The 19,036-nt window shown below is 45.5% G+C and overlaps 1 protein-coding gene across 3 annotated transcripts in view; it reads right to left on the bottom strand.

Moving 5' to 3' along the window:
• LOC125463819 (ras-related protein Rab-37-like) overlaps window positions 1–19,036 on the bottom strand; it is a 278,826-nt gene that overhangs the window by 66,284 nt on the left and 193,506 nt on the right. Inside the window, exon 2 of one of the 3 annotated variants that reach the window (XM_048555565.2) lies at window positions 17,620–17,730. The exons of the other annotated variants lie outside the window; for them this stretch is intronic. Coding sequence (XP_048411522.1) covers window positions 17,620–17,730 — 111 coding nt within the window. The remainder of the gene's footprint in view (window positions 1–17,619; window positions 17,731–19,036) is intronic. 3 annotated transcript variants of the gene reach the window in all.

Here is a 19,036-nt window from a genome sequence, read left to right on the forward strand (position 1 = left end):
CCTGTTGAAGTTTAGAAGGATTAGAGGCGACCTTATTGAAAAATGCAGCATTCTTAGGGTGTTTTATAGGGTAGATGCAGAAAGGTAATTTCTGCTTGAGAGAGAGTGCAGGACCAAAGGGTATATTCTCAGAATGAGAGGTCACCCATTTGTTTTCTTTATTCATTCACAGGGTGAGGGCATCGCTGGCTTGGCAGCATTTGTTGCCCATCTCTAATTGCCCAGAGGGCAGTTAAAAGTCAACCACTTGCTGTGGGTCTGGAGTCACATATAGGCCAGACCAGCTAAGGATGGCAGTTTCCTTCACTAAAGGACATTAGTGAACCAGTTGGGTTTTTCCTGATAATCGACAATGGATTCACGGTCAGTTAGATTCTTAGTTCCAGATAGTTCATTGAATTCAAATTCACCAGCTGTCATGGCAGGATTTGAACCCAGGCCCCTAGAACATTATCTAGGTCTCTGAATTAACAGTCCAGCGATAATGCCACTAGGCCATCTCCAAAACACAGATGAAGGGACATTTCTTTTCTCAGAGGGTTGTGAATCTGTGGATCGTTGACTGAAGAGGGCTACAAAGACTGGGTCATAATGTGTATACAAGAGTGAGATAAACAGATTCTTAATCAGTTCGGGAATTGAGGGTTTTGGAGAAAATTCATGAAAATGGAGGTGAGGATTATCAGATCAGCCATGAGTTCACTGAATGGCCTATTTCTGCTTCCTGTGTCTTGTGGTCTTATTGCGATTGAGATGAAGAATATTTCCAATTCAAGTGCACAAACTATAAGTGCATTGTAAGGTGAATGTAATAGGAGCATTGTCTAGTCAGTGACGTGGTGCTTCCATTGAGCTGATCAATGCTTTCACTTTGAGATGAGCATATGCTAACGGCAGGATCAACCAGGTAGCTGAACCGACAGAGGCAAGTGGGTGATGAGGAGCGAGTGTGGTGGTTGGAGGAGGCAGCAACACCCCCAGGGGTACAGCTGGAGGGAGACACCCAGCACGCTCTGGCCTCACACATAACGCACCACACTGCCCCGAACACACCGCCGCATGCACAACCAAACACTCCCTTTCATTGAGAACCTTGGGAGTGCCGAAGGCCCACCCCAACCTTCTGGTGGAACGAGTGGTGGGGGGGCGCGGTGCAGAGTGGCTTGCAAGTCAAGCTGCCATCATCACCAAACTTGGAACTGTTGCCTGCAAACCTGTGCCTGGCCTTCCCACGGAGGGGAATCCTGGTACAGGGTCCAACACTTTTACATGTACCCTTTGTCTGCCTAAAGCAAGACTTGAACCGATAGTCGGATGGAGGATCACCTGTGGGGAGGGGGAAGCACACAAACGGGACAAGCGTGTGCGAGAGAGAAAGAGAGTGGAAGCTGCCTCCCTAACTCTTCTCCTCTGCCTCTGTCCGCCACAGTGCATGAGAAATGGCAACTGAGGGTCAAGCTTCAACAAACCAGAGACTGCAAGTTTAGGATTGTGAATGGCATAGATTGGGTGGAAAATAGGAGACTTTTTCCCAGAGTGGAGGGATCAATTACTTGGGAACTGAGGTTCAAGTTACAAGATGGAAGGTGAGTTTAAAAGAGATGTGTGAGGCCAGTTTTTCACACAAAGGGTGGTGAGTTCTTGGAATGTATTGCCAGAGGACACGGTGGAAGCAGACATAATAGCAGGATTCAAAAAGCACCTTGGCAAATGCATGAATAGCAAGGGTATTGAGGGAAACTGATCCTGTAAGTGAAGACAGTTTTAGTCTGGAAGCACAAAATGTGTCGGCGCAAACTTGGAGGGCTGAAGGGCCTGTTTCTATGCTGTACTGTTCAGTCCAGGTGTCAGTTTAATGCCTCATCCAAAATAATAGCACTCACTCAGCCCTAGACTCAAGTCTCTGGTGGGGCTTGAACTTGACAACAAGAATTCTACTTGTGAGCCATGCAAGGCTGACCGGTAACACAGCTCGTGTTACAAACCAAGATAATAAAATGTGAGGCTGGATGAACACAGCAGGCCAAGCAGCATCTCAGGAGCACAAAAGCTGACGTTTCGGGCCTAGACCCTTCATCAGAGGACCTCACTGCTCGTGTTACAAACCATTTGCTTTGTGTTGGTGGTTAGGCTGATTGGGACCATCTTACCTGATAGTTTTTGACACTTGATGACCAGGAGTCAGGGTATTCGCTGTTTGCCAGGGGTAAATATTGAAAAATTGGTGCAACATCTGAGGCAACGAAACTGGCAATTCACAAGAATGTCGACACTTAGGGGAAACGGACCTGATCTGGTCTTGAAAATGGACAGCAAGAAGTGATCGCTACAGAATATGTTTCCATATGGGATGTGGCCATGTGCAAAATTGCCAACTCTTTGAAAGATTATATAGTTGAAAACAAGTTTAACAGACATTGCAGTTTAGCCTATAATTATCCCTCAGATTCTCAAACACACGTTGATAGACCTCAACTTGTCCAATATACTCAGGAATCTCAAGGTGAAGCACAAATATTGAAGGTTTAATTTTGGCAGTGTAGTTCTGGCAGTGTGATTTTTTTTAAAACATTAGAACTGACAGTTCATTGTGAAGCCTGAAAATGTTTAACATCAATAGATGAACTGTGGGAGAAAAGGAACAACAGAGTGGATGTTACATTGCCTCTGCGCTCACTCTGAGTTCATCCCATCTGCCACTGAAACCTTCATTCAACTTGATACTCATCAAATCCAATTCAGTGTAACTTCATCTCTTCCAACTCCCTGCTTGTATCCTCTCTCATTCACCCATCAGCTAATTCTGACATTGACTCCCAGTCTCCCAATGTTTCAAATAAATATCTCCAAACATATGGCCAAATCTCTCTAAGGCTTTAATTCATCCTGTCTCTGTCAACATCTCCAGGTTACAAAATAGCTCCCAATTCTATAAATTCTCTGCTCCTCTGACTCCAACCTCTTGCGTAGCTGCCATTCACCTCACCTTGCATTCAGCTGCCTGGGACCTATTCTCTGAAATATCCTGGCTAGTGTCACCGTCTCAGTGTCCTCTTAGTTTCCTGGGGTACTCTCCTGAGGGCACAAAGAAAGACTTGTCATCTCAGCATATGCTATCACCCACAGCCAACATGCATTTGGATAGTTGCTATCATCCTTCTTCTCTGGCTGGGTCTACAGGTTTGACATGATCTAAAGTGGTCAAGCAAAACAACTTGGTATTCTGATTGAGAAGACTCTCTTTTGTTCATGATGTGGTTTATTGCACAATAGCAATCTGGTACAAGCTGTAAGTTAGTAAAATAACCATTGCTAGTAAAACTATTGGGAGTGCAAGAAGGACACGTTTATCCCCTTTGAGATTCTGACATGATTTGCCATTCTCCATGTAAGTCTTACGATATCATCACATTGGGTTGGAACTGAATGCAGTCTTCGGCATTAACTTTTCAGAACTGTTACCTTGTACAGCAGGGTGACAAGAAAGGTAAAATTTTCCTGATTCCCAGAAGCTAACTGAAGGGAGATTAGTCAGGAGATGAAGAGACTCTTGAAACTGTGCAAGATTGAAGAGTCACAGTCCATGAAGCTGCCCCATTACATTGGGTTTGACAAGAACTAGCAGTTCTGTGATGGTTTCCAGAAGCCTTACAAGGAGTCTAAAGTCAATGTTTATTCCAGACCTTGAATGGAATGAAAAGCTGAGTAAAGCCAGTTATTTCGCCATCTTCGATCTGACTAAAGGATGTTGACAGATCTCGTAAACAGTGTCTGTGAAAGAGCAAGCAGCTTTTATGGCTTGTGAGCTCCCTGTCAGTCCACCATCATGCCATTGGATTACATGAGGCCACAGGCAACACCAGCACTCCTGTTTATCTTATGAAATGTCCCAAGAGACAACAGTGTGGTGGTAATGTACGGGCCGAGCAAGCTAGAATTCCAGATTAATGGTCAGGGTATGAAAATGGAATTTACAATGAACAACGTTTGGAAGGTGTGTAGGGGAATGGGGATTGGCTGGGTGGGTTTGCGGATTGGGTAGGTGATCCTGGAAGAAGAGATTCCAGAGCTTGGGGTCCAGGCAACTGAAGGTATAGGCATTTAATTTGGAATGATTAAAGTTGGAGTTTGTTTGAGAGGCCAGAATTAGAAAACTGCAGCTGAAGATAACTTGGCACGTGTTGGAGTGGGACAAGATTGCAAGAGAGGGACAGTGAGGCCATGGTGGAGCAGGAGTACAAGGATAAGAATTTTAAAATTGAGGTGCTATTTAACCAGAAGTCAGTGTAGGTCTGGGAGAAAAGGAGTGAGAGTTGAATGACGTTGGGGCACAGGCAGCAATGTTCTGTTTGACCTGAAGTAGATGCAGGACAGAATGTGAACGGACAAGAATGCAGTCTTCAAAGTCTCAGACCAAGGAGCGGGGCTCATATGTGAAATACAGCAACATAACAAAGAGCAAGGAGCAAAGAACAGTACGGCACCGGAACAGACCCTTTGGCCCACCAAGCCCATGATGACGTACGATGGCTTTCTAAACTAAAGACCTTTTGCCTCCACACAGTCCGTATCCCTCTATTCACTGCCTATTCATCATTCTGTCAAGCTGTCTCTCAAACATTGCTGTTGTTTCTGCTTCTACCAGCTCCTTCAGCAGCACATTCCAGGCATTTATCACCCTTTGTGTAAATTACATACCTCTCACATCTCCTTTAAATTCATCCTCTTTACCTTAAACCTACATCCCTATTAACTGACATTTCTACCCTGGGAAAAACACTCTGACCATACATTCTATCGTGCCTCTGGTAATTCTGTAAACTATGAGGCCGTCCTTTAGCCTCCGATGTTCAAGTGAAAACAAACCGAGTTTGTTCAATCTCTCCTTGTAACTAATATGTTCCAAACCAGGCAATATCCTGGTAAACCATTTCTATACCCTCTCCAAAGCCTCCACATCCTTGTGGTAGTGTGGTGACCAGAACCATTTGTAATATTCCAATTGTCCTTCATTACAAAGTTGGATAGAGCATTCATAGAATCCTTACAGTGTGGAAACAGGCCCTTTGGCCCAACAAGTCCACATTGACCCTTGGAGCATCCCACCCAGACCCATTCCCTTATAATCCAGCTAGCTTGCACATCTTTGGACTGTGGGAGGAAACACACACAGACTTGGGGAGAATGTGCAAACTCCACACAGGCAGTCATCTGAGGGTGGTATTGAACCCAAGTCCCTGGTGCTGTGAGGCAGCAGTGCTAACCACTGAGCCACCGTGCCACCAACTGAATCATGAATTGGAAGGCAGGAAGTTAGAATGGTTGGTAAAACAGGATATTGGGGAAAAAAGTGTGCCTGGTCCCTTTAAGAGCTTGTGCTTTGTCTGTGCTTGGAAGTTTACAAGTACTGTACACAGAGAGTGCCTGAATTGAAACATTTTGTATTGAACAGCCAAGCAGCATTTTAACCAAGACAGCAAGTTTGAATTTGGCCAATTAATTTAAACCAAGCACTCAGCGATTCAAAGCCAATTGAATTTAAAAACTGATGGTGTTGACAACATCAAACCAGTCCTATGTAAGAAATACTATTATGTCATTATGAGTATAAAGATGAAGGTTTTTGAAAATCAGGAGTGCTAACTGCCATCTGAGGAGACAGCCAAACTTCAGCTGTATCTTAGATACAACCAAGCTTTCACATAAAACTATTGAGCTCACTGAAAAGACCCATCAAGGTACAACAGCATTTTAGCTTAAATTCCTCACTGAAGTAATTAATGAGGAAAAAAAAAATCCTAGGCAGCAGAATCAGTGGAAGAAAGGCGTTTGTGACAAGAGATCAATTGAAGGAAGATTGGAGATAAAGCGGAGAAGACATAGACTGAGCAAACTTGGAGAGATTAAGTTTTAATTTATTGATTTTTTAAAATTAACTGGGTTTGTACAAGTGGAACGTGCGTTTATTTGAACATTCCAGTAGAATTTGGACCAGAAGTAGGCATGATTGATGATCTATTTCCCACTGCAATTGCAAATTGAGCTCTAGGGGGCATGGGTGGGGCTTACGTGTCAAACAAAAAAGGGGTAGCATGGTGGCTCAGTGGTTAGCACTGCTGCCTCACAATACCAGGGACCCAGGTTCAATTCCACCCTCTGTGTGGGGTTTGTACATTCTCCCTGTGTCTGCAAGGGTTTCCTTTGGGTGCTCCAGTTTCCTCCCACAGTCCAAAAATGTGCAGGTGGATTGGCCATAATTTGCCCATAGTATTCAGGGATGTGTAGGTTGTAGGGGATGGGTTTGGGTGGGATGGTCCAAGGGTCAGTGTGGACTTGTTGGGGCAAAGGGCCTGTTTCCATACTATAGAGATTCTATGATCTAGTTCGTCATCTTGGGGGAGTTGTTTAGTTTGTTACTGATTCTGTTGATTTGTTCATTGTTAGGGTTAAACAAATATATTGTTTCTCATTATTTGTAAAGTGGAGATTAAGAATTTTCTTTTAACTACCTTTAACGCATTACGAAGGGAAAGGCAAGTTTCTCTCGGTATTTCACAGGGTGATTATTAGAAGGAAACTTCGACTCTGTCATAACAGGTTCGGGCTGGTGTTTTGGTTGAACTATCAGAGGGGTTCAACAATTCCCTCTCCGTAACATTATCATCAACAAAGGAACAATGCTGGCTTTTCTGCAGTCCTCTGTGGACTCTCCTGTGGCTAAACAGCGTACAAATGCTTTGTACAAAGCCCCATCAATTTCCTTCCACATCTCCCTCGCCGTTCTGGGATAGATCCCATCAGGTCCTGGGGACTAGACTACAACAAATGTCATACCATATTTGAGAACATTGTCATCTGTTGTACAGACTGGGGCACACATTTAATGTCACGCATAGGCCATGTGAGACTGTTGAAGGATTCATTGTAAACCCAGAGAAGACCCTCATGGGATTGTCAGAAACCAAATGCCATGGGCAGGTCACAGCATGAGGAATGGTGAAGCTTCGGAAATAAGATGGGCCCTGGAAAAGTCAAGCCCTGTTCGGCAATTAAAGAACAGATTAGCATTTTCAGGTCTTGTCAGTCATTGACAACTTCTTCAGGAATTTGCCCTGAATAACCCCTTCTACCAAACCTGTCTCCATACCAGGTAGGGTGTGTAAAAACCAAAAGAACTATGAATGCCATAAATCAAAAACAAAAATAGAAATTGCTGGAAAAGCTCAGCAGATCTGGCAGCGTTAGGAAAGAGAAAATCAGAGTTAGCTTTTGGGTCTGGTTTATGAGGAAGGGTCACTCACCCCGAAACATTAACTCTGAATTTTCTTCATAGAGGCTGCCAGATCTGCAGAGCTTTTCCAGCATTTTCTGCTTTTAACTCAGGTAGGGTGTGTGATGAAGTGGAGGCTGCTTTCAGGTGCTTGAGGCAAACACTATGTAAATAATCCTGAATCTTATTGTCAAAGCTTTGAGCTGAAAACCTGTAATTCATAGAGGAAGGTTTGGGAGCTGTATCCTCTCAAACTGTCAATAAACTTGTCATTAAACTGGATGAGAGTTTGATTAATGGCTGGCACTCACTGGAATTTTTGTCACTCTATCCAATTGTTTCGTGGAGGGGGGAAGGAAGTACTTGGTAGGAGTGACTTCTGGAGCATTGATGCACTCTCTTACTGCAAAAGGACACTGGGGCCAGCGATGTCATGCTGGTGGGAGCAAATGTGTACCAGGGTGAGTACGGCCAACAACAGCGGTTTGAGTACTCCTTTACCTCAAGTAATGAGATTCTCTTTCCAAAATTTCACCTTGTGGGCAGCAGTGTGTAACAGCACCATGATTCTTACATCAGCATATTCCCAATCTACCACTTTTGCCACCTAGAAGGACAAGTGGCAACAGACATATGGGAGCACAACCACCCCCAAGCCACTCATCGTCCTGACTTGGAAAGCATATCAGCGTTCCTTTGCTGTCACTGAGCCAAAACCCTGGAAATTCCTCCCTTACTGCTTTGTGGGTCAACCCACAGCATGTGGACTGCAGCAGTTCAAGAAAGCAGCTCACCATCACCTTCTCAGGGGCAACCAGAGATGGTCAATAAATTCTGGCCCAGCCACAAATGCCCACATCCCAAAAATAAATTTTAAAAAGAGAGAAAGGTGTGGCCCTTTAAGAACCTTACCTTTTAAAGGTAATTGCAACTGGAGTACAGGATAACATTCCCTGCTGCACGTAAGGAAAAAGGGAGGTTCAAGAGTTATAGAGAAAGTCTGGAAGAAACAGAAAGTTGGGGAAATTCTAAGAATGATAGGCTGGAACAACAAAAAAGTTTGAAGGACAGTCTGATTTGTATGACAAAATCCATGGAAAAGCACATGACAAGGATTAAGCATGTGGCCAATAAGGCAAGACATTAGCACAGCTTTTAAATAATTGATTCAGAGATAGCAGGAACTGCAGATGCTGGAGAATCTGAGATAACAAGGTGTAGAGCTGGATGAACACAACAGGCCAAGCAGCAGCAGAGGAGCAGGAAAGCTGATGTTTCGGGCCTGGACCCTTCTTCAGAAGTGCTGAAAGCTCCGAAGGGTCCAGACCTGAAATGCCAGCTTTCCTGCTTCTCTGATGCTACTTGGCCTGCTGTGTTCATCCAGCTCTACAGCTTGTTATTTTAAATAATTGTGTTGTAACACAAAGGAAGTTTACATCTTTAAAGTAGCAGACTATCTGGAGGACAAGGGTTCAGCCTCCACTGCACATGGACAAGCTTCACAATTACAGACTATTCCACTCCAGAGCCAAGTTGTCTGGAGCAGACTGTGCCACATTTAAATGTCACCTTCACCAAATGACCCAGCATCTGAGGAACAGTTGGAGGTTGAACAATAATATCTAGTTGGAATTCATTCTGTCTGAGTGTATTCACCTAGATTTTCCGAGAAAGTCACATCCATCAGTCTCAAATAGAAGCACTGAGGTCTGGGGCAGTAGTCTCATAGGGCAGAGGAGCACGAGCGGAAAGTAGGAAATGGAAAGTTCAAGGCTGAGGACGGGAAAGTATTATTGCCCCAGATTAGATCAGATCAGATCGAACTCCAGCACTGTAAAAGTGCTTAAGTATTTGGAGGGATACTACTCTAGTGTTTTGCCAGCATGTACCGCTTTCTTTCCCCTTGTTCTTTTAACCTTTCACCTTTCTGAATGCAGTGAAGAAAGAACAGACAGGGAAGCAAATGATGAAGAAGAGTGAGCACACAGACATGCAGATGCAGTCGGGTTAGGGATGGGTTCAAGGTAGAGAAAGGCGAGAAAGTACTCACGAGGCTGTACAACCCTGTTTAGTGCAAATGGGTCTTAATGGGAAGGCAAGCTGAGTGGATATTCACCCCATTGAATGTTCCCCATGATCAAATGTTCTCAGTAGAAACACACATGCAGCAAAGAGGATGTGGTGGCTGTGCAACCAGCAACATCATACATCTTGTGTATAAACCTCAAGCTGATAAACATCTTGTTAAAACTGAGACAAACAGCAAAGTGACAAGATCAAACTGAGCGATCCTGTTCACTGATGAATGGTTGCATGAATGATGTTGTGTAGCTGGGGACTGCTGGATTAGAGGCTTCACACCACAGACAGATGAATTGTAATCTCTATGAATAGAATTGGGTCAGTTGTATCTCCCTGTTAATACAATGGCAAGTGCAAAGTTAGTCATCCTCATGAGCCAATGGAGTCAGAGTCTCAATTTGGGAAATGTGAAAATTGAAGCATTACCACAGCTTCACAGAGTTTCTCTCCCACTCTGCCCTTCTTTACCTCCATTTCCTTTGTTCCATTTTTAACTTCAACGTGAGAACAATTAACCACTCACTGTCATGCATTAACCCTTCCTGAACATATATCAACATTTTTTGGGTTACCATTTTGTAAATTATTCTGGGATTACAGCCAATGGTGTCATTCAATGTTTCCTGTCAGAGTTTGTGGTCAATGGGACAAGGCCCCTCACAAGAAGAGGGGAAATAAGATCCATCCAGTCAAATCCCTGCCTTTACTTACCATATCACTAATCACCGTGCCTGCAGCCACCAAGACATCAAGACCTGGAGGTCCTACCTACACATTTCCTCCTCTCTCTCTCTTCCTTCAACACATGCCTTAACATCTACCTCATCCACCTGCCCAAACCTCTACTGAAGTGTCTCGGTCTCAATGATTGATTAATAGAGTTCTCACGAAGTGACATGGACCATTTCACTGCAATACAGGCACTTATGTTGGTCCAGGCTCTGAGATAACAAATTCTTTACCAAAATAACTCCACCTGTTTTTAAGCTGGTCCTTCAATCTTAACTCGCTGACCAAGCCTGCAACCATGGTTGTTTATAAAGAATTGCGGTCGACGGAGCATAATTGTGGACACAGGGATGGTTTGAGCTGTTTATACTTCAATACTGGAAGTATTAGATATAAAGCGGATGAACTTAGAGCATGGGTCAGTACTTGAAATACGATGTTGTGGCCATTGTAGAAACTCTGATAACTCAGGGACAGGAATGGTTGTTGGATGTTCCGGGATTTAGAGGCTTTAAGAGAAATAGGGAGAGTGGAAGAAGAAGGGGAGTGGTATTGCTAGTCAGGGCTAGTAAAGCAGCTACTGAAAGACAGTTCGAGAATGATATATCTACTGACTCAGTTTGGGCTGAGGTCCCTGGTTGCAGGGAAGTGGAGGAGCGGATTGGGAGGCAGATACTGGAAAGGTGCAGAAGTCACAGGGTTGTAGTCATGGGTGACTTCAACTTTCCAAATTTGATTGGAAACATTTTAGTTGTAATAGTTTAGATGGAGCGGATTTTGTCCAGTATGTTCAGGAAGGATTCCTGACTCAGTATGTAGACAGGAGGAGAGGCCACTTTGGATTTTGTGCTTGCCAATGAACTGGGCCAAGTGTTTGACTTATGGGTAGGAGAGTATTTTGGCGGTAGTGATCTTTTTGGCGGTAGTGTTACTTTTACAGTAGTCATGGAAAAGGATAGGTACATAAGGCAGGGTAAGGTTGAGAATTGGGGGAAGGGTAGTTACAATTCTGTTCGGCAAGAACTGGGTAACATAAATTGGGAACAGATGCTGTCAGGAAAGAGCAGTATTGAAATGTGGAGATTGTTTAAGGAACATGTACTGTGTGTGCTCGATATGTTTGTCCCTGGCAGGCAGATGCGGTCGAGTGAGGGAGCCTTGGTTCTTAAGAGAGGTTGATCAACTGGTTAAGAGGAAGAAGGATGCTTATATAAGGTTTAGGAAACAAGGAACGGAAAAGGCTCAAGAGGGATACAAGTTATTTAGGAAGGAGATGAAGAGAGGGCTTAAGAGAGCTACAAGGGGGCATGAGAAAACCTTGGCAGATAGGATCAAGGAAAACCCCAAGCCTTTTTACATGTACATGAGGAATAAGAGAATGACCAGAGAAAGGGTAGGGCCAATCAAGGATTGTAAAGGGAATTTGTGCACAGAGCCTAAAGAGATAGGATAAAGAGAAAGTATACTTTTCTTCGGTATTCACAACTCAGAGGGACCTAGTTGTAGAGAAGGACTGTGTGAAACAGGCTGGTCGGCTAAAGGAAGTCGATGTTAGTTAGAATTTGTGCACGGAGCCTAAAGAGATAGGATGAAGAGAAAGTATACTTTTCTTCGGTATTCACAACTCAGAGGGACCTAGTTGTAGAGAAGGACTGTGTGAAACAGGCTGGTTGGCTAAAGGAAGTCGATGTTAGTTAGAAAGATGTGCTAGGAATTTTGAGGAAGTTGAAGATAGATAAGTCCACTGGGCCTGATGAGATTTATTCAAGGATTCTATGAGAAGCGAAGGAAGAGATCGCAGGGCCTTTGGTGATGATATTTTCATCCTTACTGTCCAAGGGTATAGTGCCGGAAGATTGGTGAGAGGCAAATGTCATTCCTTTGTTCCAAAAAGGGAGTAGGGATAGCCCCGGAAATCATAGGCCAGTTAGTCTTACATCAGTGGTGGGCAAATTATTGGAAAGGGCTCTGAGAGATAGGATTTATTATCACTTGGAAAGGCACAGTTTGATTCGTGATAGTGAGCATGGAATTGTGAGGGGTAGATCATGCCTCACAAACCTGATTGAATTCTTTGAAGAGGTGACCAAACACGTGAATGAAGGTAGAGCAGTGGATGTGGTCCACATGGATTTAAGTAAGCTGTTTGATAAGGTTCCCCATGGTAGGTTCATGCGGAAGGTAAGGAGGCATGGCACAGGGGAAAAAGTGGCAGATTAGATTGGCTGTCCCCTAGAAGACAAAGGGTGGTAGACAACATGGTGCTCAGTTACGAGTGGTGTATCACAAGGATCTGTTCTGGGTCCTCCTATTTGTGATTTTTGTAAATGATTTGGATGAAGGAGTGGAAAGGTGGGTTAGCAAGTTTGCGGACGATACAAAGGTGGCTCGCATTGTTGACAGTGCAGTGGGCTGTTCTAGGTTACAAAGGGACATTGATAGAATGCAGAGCTGGGCTCAGAAATGGCAGATGGAATTTAATCCTGAAAAGTGTGAGGTGATTCATTTTAGAAGGACAAACTTGAAAACAGAATACAGGGTTAATGGAAAGATTTTTGGCAGTGTGGAGGAGCAGAGGAATCTTGGGGTTCATGTTCACAGTTCCCTGAAAGCTGCCACCCAGGTGGGTAGATTTGTTAAGAAGGCGTATGGTGTGATAGCTTTCATTAATAGAGGGGCTGAGTTCAAGCTATGCTCCAGCTACACAAAAGCCTGGTTCATCCACACCTGGAGTATTGTGTCCAGTTCTGGTCGCCTCATTGTAGGAAAGGTGTGGAGGCATTGGAAAAGGTGCACAGGAGATTTACCAGGATGTTGCCTGGAATGGAGGGAAGATCTTACGAGGAAAGGTTGAGAGAGCTAGGGTTTTCTCTTTAGAACAATGAAGGATGAGAGGTGATTGATAGAGGTGTACAAAATGATCAGAAGTATAGATAGAGTAGACAGCCAGAGGCTTTTTCCTAGGGTGGAGGTAGCTATTATGAGGGGGCATATTTTTAAAGTGAGTGGAGGTAGATACACTGGTGGGTGAATTACCACATACGGTTTGGGTTTGTTCTTCCTGTGTTAGTGTGGGAGCCCTGTGAACAGCAGGCTATGGCGTCTGCAGTAAGTCAGTCAACAGTTTCAAACTGAATACATCTCATTTTCTTTGTGGTTTCCTGTCACTTGACCCAACACGGGTTAGGCAGGGAGATTCTTGAGAGGCTTCTCCACTCCCGTTACTGAGCCCAGCCACGGAGATTCGAGCTTGTAGGGCCAAAAACAAAAACAGAAGTTGCTGGAAAGGCTCAGTGATAATGGGAACTGCAGATGCTGGAGAATCCAAGATAATAAAATGTGAGGCTGGATGAACACAACAGGCCCAGCAGCATCTCAGGAGCACAAAAGCTGACGTTTCGGGCCTAAACCCTTCATCAGAGAGGGGGATGGGGAGAGGGAGCTGGAATAAATAGGGAGAGAGGGGGAGGCGGACCGAAGATGGAGAGAAAAGAAGATAGGTGGAGAGAGTATAGGTGGGGAGGTAGGGAGGGGATAGGTCAGTCCAGGGAAGACGGATAGGTCAAGAGGTGGGATGAGGTTCGTAGGTAGGAGATGGAGGTGCGGCTTGGGGTGGGAGGAAGGGATGGGAGAGAGGAAGAACAGGTTAGGGAGGCAGAGACAGGTTGGACTGGTTTTGGGATGCAGTGGGTGGAGGGGAAGAGCTGGGCTGGTTGTGTGGTGCAGTGGGGGGAGGGGACGAGCTGGGCTGGTTTTGGGATGTGGTGGGGGAAGGGGAGATTTTGAAGCTGGTGAAGTCCACATTGATACCATTGGGCTGCAGGGTTCCCAAGCGGAATATGAGTTGCTGTTCCTGCAACCTTCGGGTGGCATCATTGTGGCACTGCAGGAGGCCCATGATGGACATGTCATCTAAAGAATGGGAGGGGGAGTGGAAATGGTTTGCGACAGGGAGGTACAGTTGTTTATTGCGAACCTAGCGGAGGTGTTCTGCAAAGCGGTCCCCAAGCCTCCGCTTGGTTTCCCCAATGTAGAGGATGCCACACCGGGTACAGTGGATGCAGTATACCACATTGGCAGATGTGCAGGTGAACCTCTGCTTAATGTGGAAAGTCATCTTGGGGCCTGGAATAGGGGTGAGGGAGGAGGTGTGGGGGCATGTGTAGCATTTCCTGCGGTTGCAGCGGAAGGTGCCGGGTGTGTTGGTGTTGGAGGGCAGCATGGAGCGAACAAGGGAGTCATGGAGAGAGTGGTCTCTCCGGAAAGCAGACAGGGGTGGGGATGGATAAATGTCTTGGGTGGTGGGGTCGGATTGTAGATGGCGGAAGTGTCAGAGGATGATGCATTGTATCCAGAGGTTGGTGGGGTGGTGTGTGAGAACGAGGGGGATCCTCTTTGGGCGGTTGTGGCGGGAGCGGGGTGTGAGGGATGTGTTGCGGGAAATGCGGGAGACGCGGTCAAGGGCGTTCTCGACCACTATGGGGGGAAAGTTGCGGTCCTTGAAGAACTTGGACATCTGGGATGTGCGGGAGTGGAATGCCTCATCGTGGGAGCAGATGCGGCGGATGCGGAGGAATTGGGAATAGGGGATGGAATTTTTGCAGGAGGGTGGGTGGGAGGAGGTGTATTCAAGGTAGCTGTGGGAGTCGGGGGACTTGAAATGGACATCAGTTACAAGCTGGTTGCCTGAGAAGGAGGCTGAGAGGTCCAGGAAGGTGAGGGATGTGCTGGAGATGGCCCAGGTGAACTGAAGGTTGGGGTGGAGGGTGTTGTTGAAGTGGATGAACTGTTCGAGCTCCTCTGGGGAGCAAGAGGCGACGCCGATACAGTCATCAATGTAACGGAGGAAGAGGTGGGGTTTGGGGCCTGTGTAGGTGCAGAAGAGGGACTGTTCCACGTAACCTACAAAGAGGCAGGCATAGCTGGGGCCCATGCGGGTGCCCATGGCCACCCCCTTAGTCTGTAGGAAGTGGGAGGAATCGAAAGAGAAGTTGTCGAGGGTGAGGACGAGTTCGGCTAGGCAGATGAGGGTATTGGTGGAGGGGGACTGGTCGGGCCTGCGGGACAGGAAGAAGCGGAGGACCTTGAGGCCATCTGCATGCGGAATACAGGTGTATAGGGACTGGACGTCCATGGTGAAAATGACCCTTCATCAGAGAGGGGGATGGGGTGAGGGTTCTGGAACAAATAGGGAGAGGGGGGAGGTGGACCGAAGATGGAGAGAAAAGAAGATAGGTGGAGAGGAGAGTATAGGTGGGGAGGTAGGGAGGGGATAGGTCAGTCCAGGGAAGACGGACAGGTCAAGGAGGTGGGACCAGCTTCAAAATCTCCCCTTCCCCCCACCACTTCCCAAAACCAGCCCAGTTCGTCACCTCCCCCCACTGCACCACACAACCAACCCAGCTCTTCCCCTCCACCCACTGCATCCCAAAACCAGTCCAAACTGTCTCTGCCTCCCTAACCGGTTCTTCCTCTCACCCATCCCCTCCTCCCACCCCAAGCCGCACCTCCATCTCCTACCTACTAACCTCATCCCACCTCCTTGACCTGTCCGTCTTCCCTGGACTGACCTATCCCCTCCCTACCTCCCCACCTATACTCTCCTCTCCACCTATCTTCTTTTCTCTCCATCTTCGGTCCGCCTCCCCCTCTCTCCCTATTTATTCCAGAACCCTCACCCCATCCCCCTCTCTGATGAAGGGTCTAGGCCCGAAACGTCAGCTTTTGTGCTCCTGAGATGCTGCTGGGCCTGCTGTGTTCATCCAGCCTCACATTTTATTATATTGCTGGAAAGGCTCAGCAGGTCTCTGTGAAGAAAAAAATCAGAGTTAATGTTTTGGGTCCGGTGACCCTTCCTCAGAACTGATGCGATGCAGGCGTTCATTTCAAGAGGGCTAGAATACAAGAGCAGGAATGTACTGCAGATGTTGTATAAAGCTCTTGTCAGATCACATTTAGAATATTGTCAGCAGTTCTGGGCCCCATGTCTAAGGAAGAATGAGTTTGCCTTGGATGGGTTTCAGAGGAAGTTTACAAGGATGATCCCAAGAATGAAGGACATGTGCAATGAGGAGCAGGTGAGGACTCTGGGTCTGCAATCGATTGAGTTTAGAAAGTTGAGTGAGGATCTCATTGAAACTTACAGAGTACGGAGAGGTCTGGAGAGGGGATATGGAGAAGATGTTTCCACTAATAGGAGAGATTAGGACCTGAAGGCACAACCTCAGAGTGAAGGGATGAATATTTAGAACTGAGATGAGAAGATATTCTTTCAACCAGAGGATGGTGACTCTGCAGAAGTCATTGCCATCAGGGTCTGGTCAAGGCCAAGTCATTGAGTTCATTTCAGACAGAGGTAGATAGGCTCTTGAGTAGTGAGGAGATCAAGGGCTCTGGGGAGAAGTCAGGAGAATGGGCTTGAGAAATATATCAATATATATTTCTCAAATGGTGAAGGAGACTCAATGGGCTGAATAGCCTAATTCTGCTCCTATATCTTATGGAAATGAAGTGAGAGTTCATGGTTGGAGAAGGTTTACAGATATTGGGAAGGCCAGAGGTTGAGGAGTGATATGACCAGTGACCCACTGCTCAGACCCTGTGGGATGGATTCAAATATGATATAACAGTGTAAATTACAGTTCTTGAGGGAATTTGAAGTCCCTCCTTGATAGCCCACTGGTAAGTTACTCTCAGTGATCCTATTCCATTACCAAACTGGCTGCGTGAGAACAGCATCTCTGTCCCAGTCACAATGAGACAGGGCAATTGAGAAGCTTGTAAATGATCATAACGTTCATAGCTTGTCAGATACGGCAGGGTAGATGGGACTCCCTATCATGGGAGTCTTGGCAACTATTCAACATCTCAGACTTTCCATTTGCAGGGACTCAATGGTCATTTGTGGAGAAGGTTTTATTTTGCGGAAGATGTTATGAAGCTTTGTTACAGGTCAATTGGTTCAAATAAAGTCAAGAAGCTCAAAAGCGTATAACTGAGACAACTGGGATAAGCTACAGTGACACATGTTCCAAGGCTTTATTGGGCTGGCAATGTATATGTGGTACTTGCACTCAGCAGACTGTGTCTATCTACTGAGTATTTCTCGTAAAAACAAAACCTAAGAACAAGCCCCTAATAACTAACTGTTTCTGAGCTGAAAATCTATTTTAAAAACTTCCATGGATTAGTATGGCCCAGATTACGGAGCCCTTCAGCACTGTGGGTACTACTTCAGGTCACTTTTGTATATTAAAGCCAGAGTGTCTATTCTTCATTCACAAGTCTGGACAGAAAGAGCTCCCTTTGGAGACCCCCATTTACTATTCACAGCCCTCTTACAGGCAAGACAAGGGAGGGAGTCCTGCTTTATAAGGGAAATCTCACTGAATTTACGTCCACCCAAGACCTCTTTCCCAATCCTCTTTCCCAAACCTACTGTAATCCAGTGTCCTCTCAGTAGTTCGGGAGGTATCTGGAAATTCTCTCTGTGGAAAAGTATAAATCAAATAAACAGAAAACTCAGAGCAGTATCTCACCCTGAAGTCTATCCCGACTGTGGCGATGAAGTTTCCTGCTAAAAAAGCACGATCTTTGAACTGGACTAGGAAGCAGGTCTTGCCCACGCCAGAGTCTCCAATTAACATGACCTACAGTGTGTGTGTAAAGTCTAATTAGAATATTCCTTAAAGAAAGAGCTTGGCAATAGAACATGAAATGGTTAAATCAACAGGCCATTTTAACACAAGAGATCCAGCAAAGTTTGGGAGCTGACCCTCTAGGCCTAAAAATTCCTTTTCAGCTTCTGGTAACAGTGACTGTTTTCAAGGAGATCCCACTAAGGCATTGCTTTATATTGTACAACCAATTCCAAAAGGGAAATATAATGAATTTCCTTGTAGCTGAGAGTAAATGTTTCTCACTTGAGACAAAGTCAGCACACAGTTTGCAAGAAGTTTCTGTTCTTACTTCCCTGGCTCTTTCCGCTGTCATTTTGGCTGTGGGGCAATACCCCATCTCCGGGTCAGAAATGCAGTGCATTGAAAACCAACATTAGAGATTGGAGTAAATGAACCAAGCTCACTCTTGTGCTCAGTAATGAGGGGCTACTGCAGTATTCAAGGTGCTGGCTTCCAAATGACATATTACGCTAAGGCTTAAGTAGCCCACAGTATGATTGGAGGAAGAATGGGACAGTTATCCTTCACTCACGGTAAATGTAACAACATTTGTTGAAACAGAGATCTTTGTCCATTATTCCATTGCTGTTTGAGGGATCTTACTATGCATAAATGGATTGCCACATCACACCAGAGTTTGCAGCTCACTAACATTTTGTTGGCTATAAAATGTTTTAGGTGTTCTGGGGTGTGAAAAGAGCTTAATAAATGCAAACTTTCTCTGTATATGTACATACCGGACAGAGGTCATGGAAGTCATTTGCATTCCAATATATTGTTCATTACAGTAACACCAATGATCTACAGGACAGCTTCAACAAGCAAACCTCTCCCTAGAGTACTGTGTCTCTGGGTGACTTTCAAAAATAACTCCAACCCACACCCCTTCCTATTTCTCTTAACCTCCTCCAGACCCTACACACTTCTCTATTGCTGTAACATCCTTCAGCCCCCTACACCCCTACCAATTTTTGTAATCTCCTTCAGACCCTTTATGTCTCCCAATCTCGACAACAACAACCAGTATCCTATACCCCTCCCCACATCAGTAACCTCTTCCAGCCCCTGCACTCCTCCCTATCTCAATCACCTCCTCTGTTCCATACACCCTGTCGCTATCTCTGTAACCTCATGCAGCCCTGACAAACCTTCCATTTTTGTAACCTTCTCCAGTCCCTACACCCTTCCCTATACCTCATTTTCGATGGGCTGATATATGGCAAATGGAATTCAGTGTGGCTAAATGTGAGATAATACACTTGTGCGGGACAAACAA

Source organism: Stegostoma tigrinum, chromosome 22 (assembly GCF_030684315.1).
Source record: "Stegostoma tigrinum isolate sSteTig4 chromosome 22, sSteTig4.hap1, whole genome shotgun sequence".
NCBI classification, from domain to species: domain Eukaryota; kingdom Metazoa; phylum Chordata; class Chondrichthyes; order Orectolobiformes; family Stegostomatidae; genus Stegostoma; species Stegostoma tigrinum.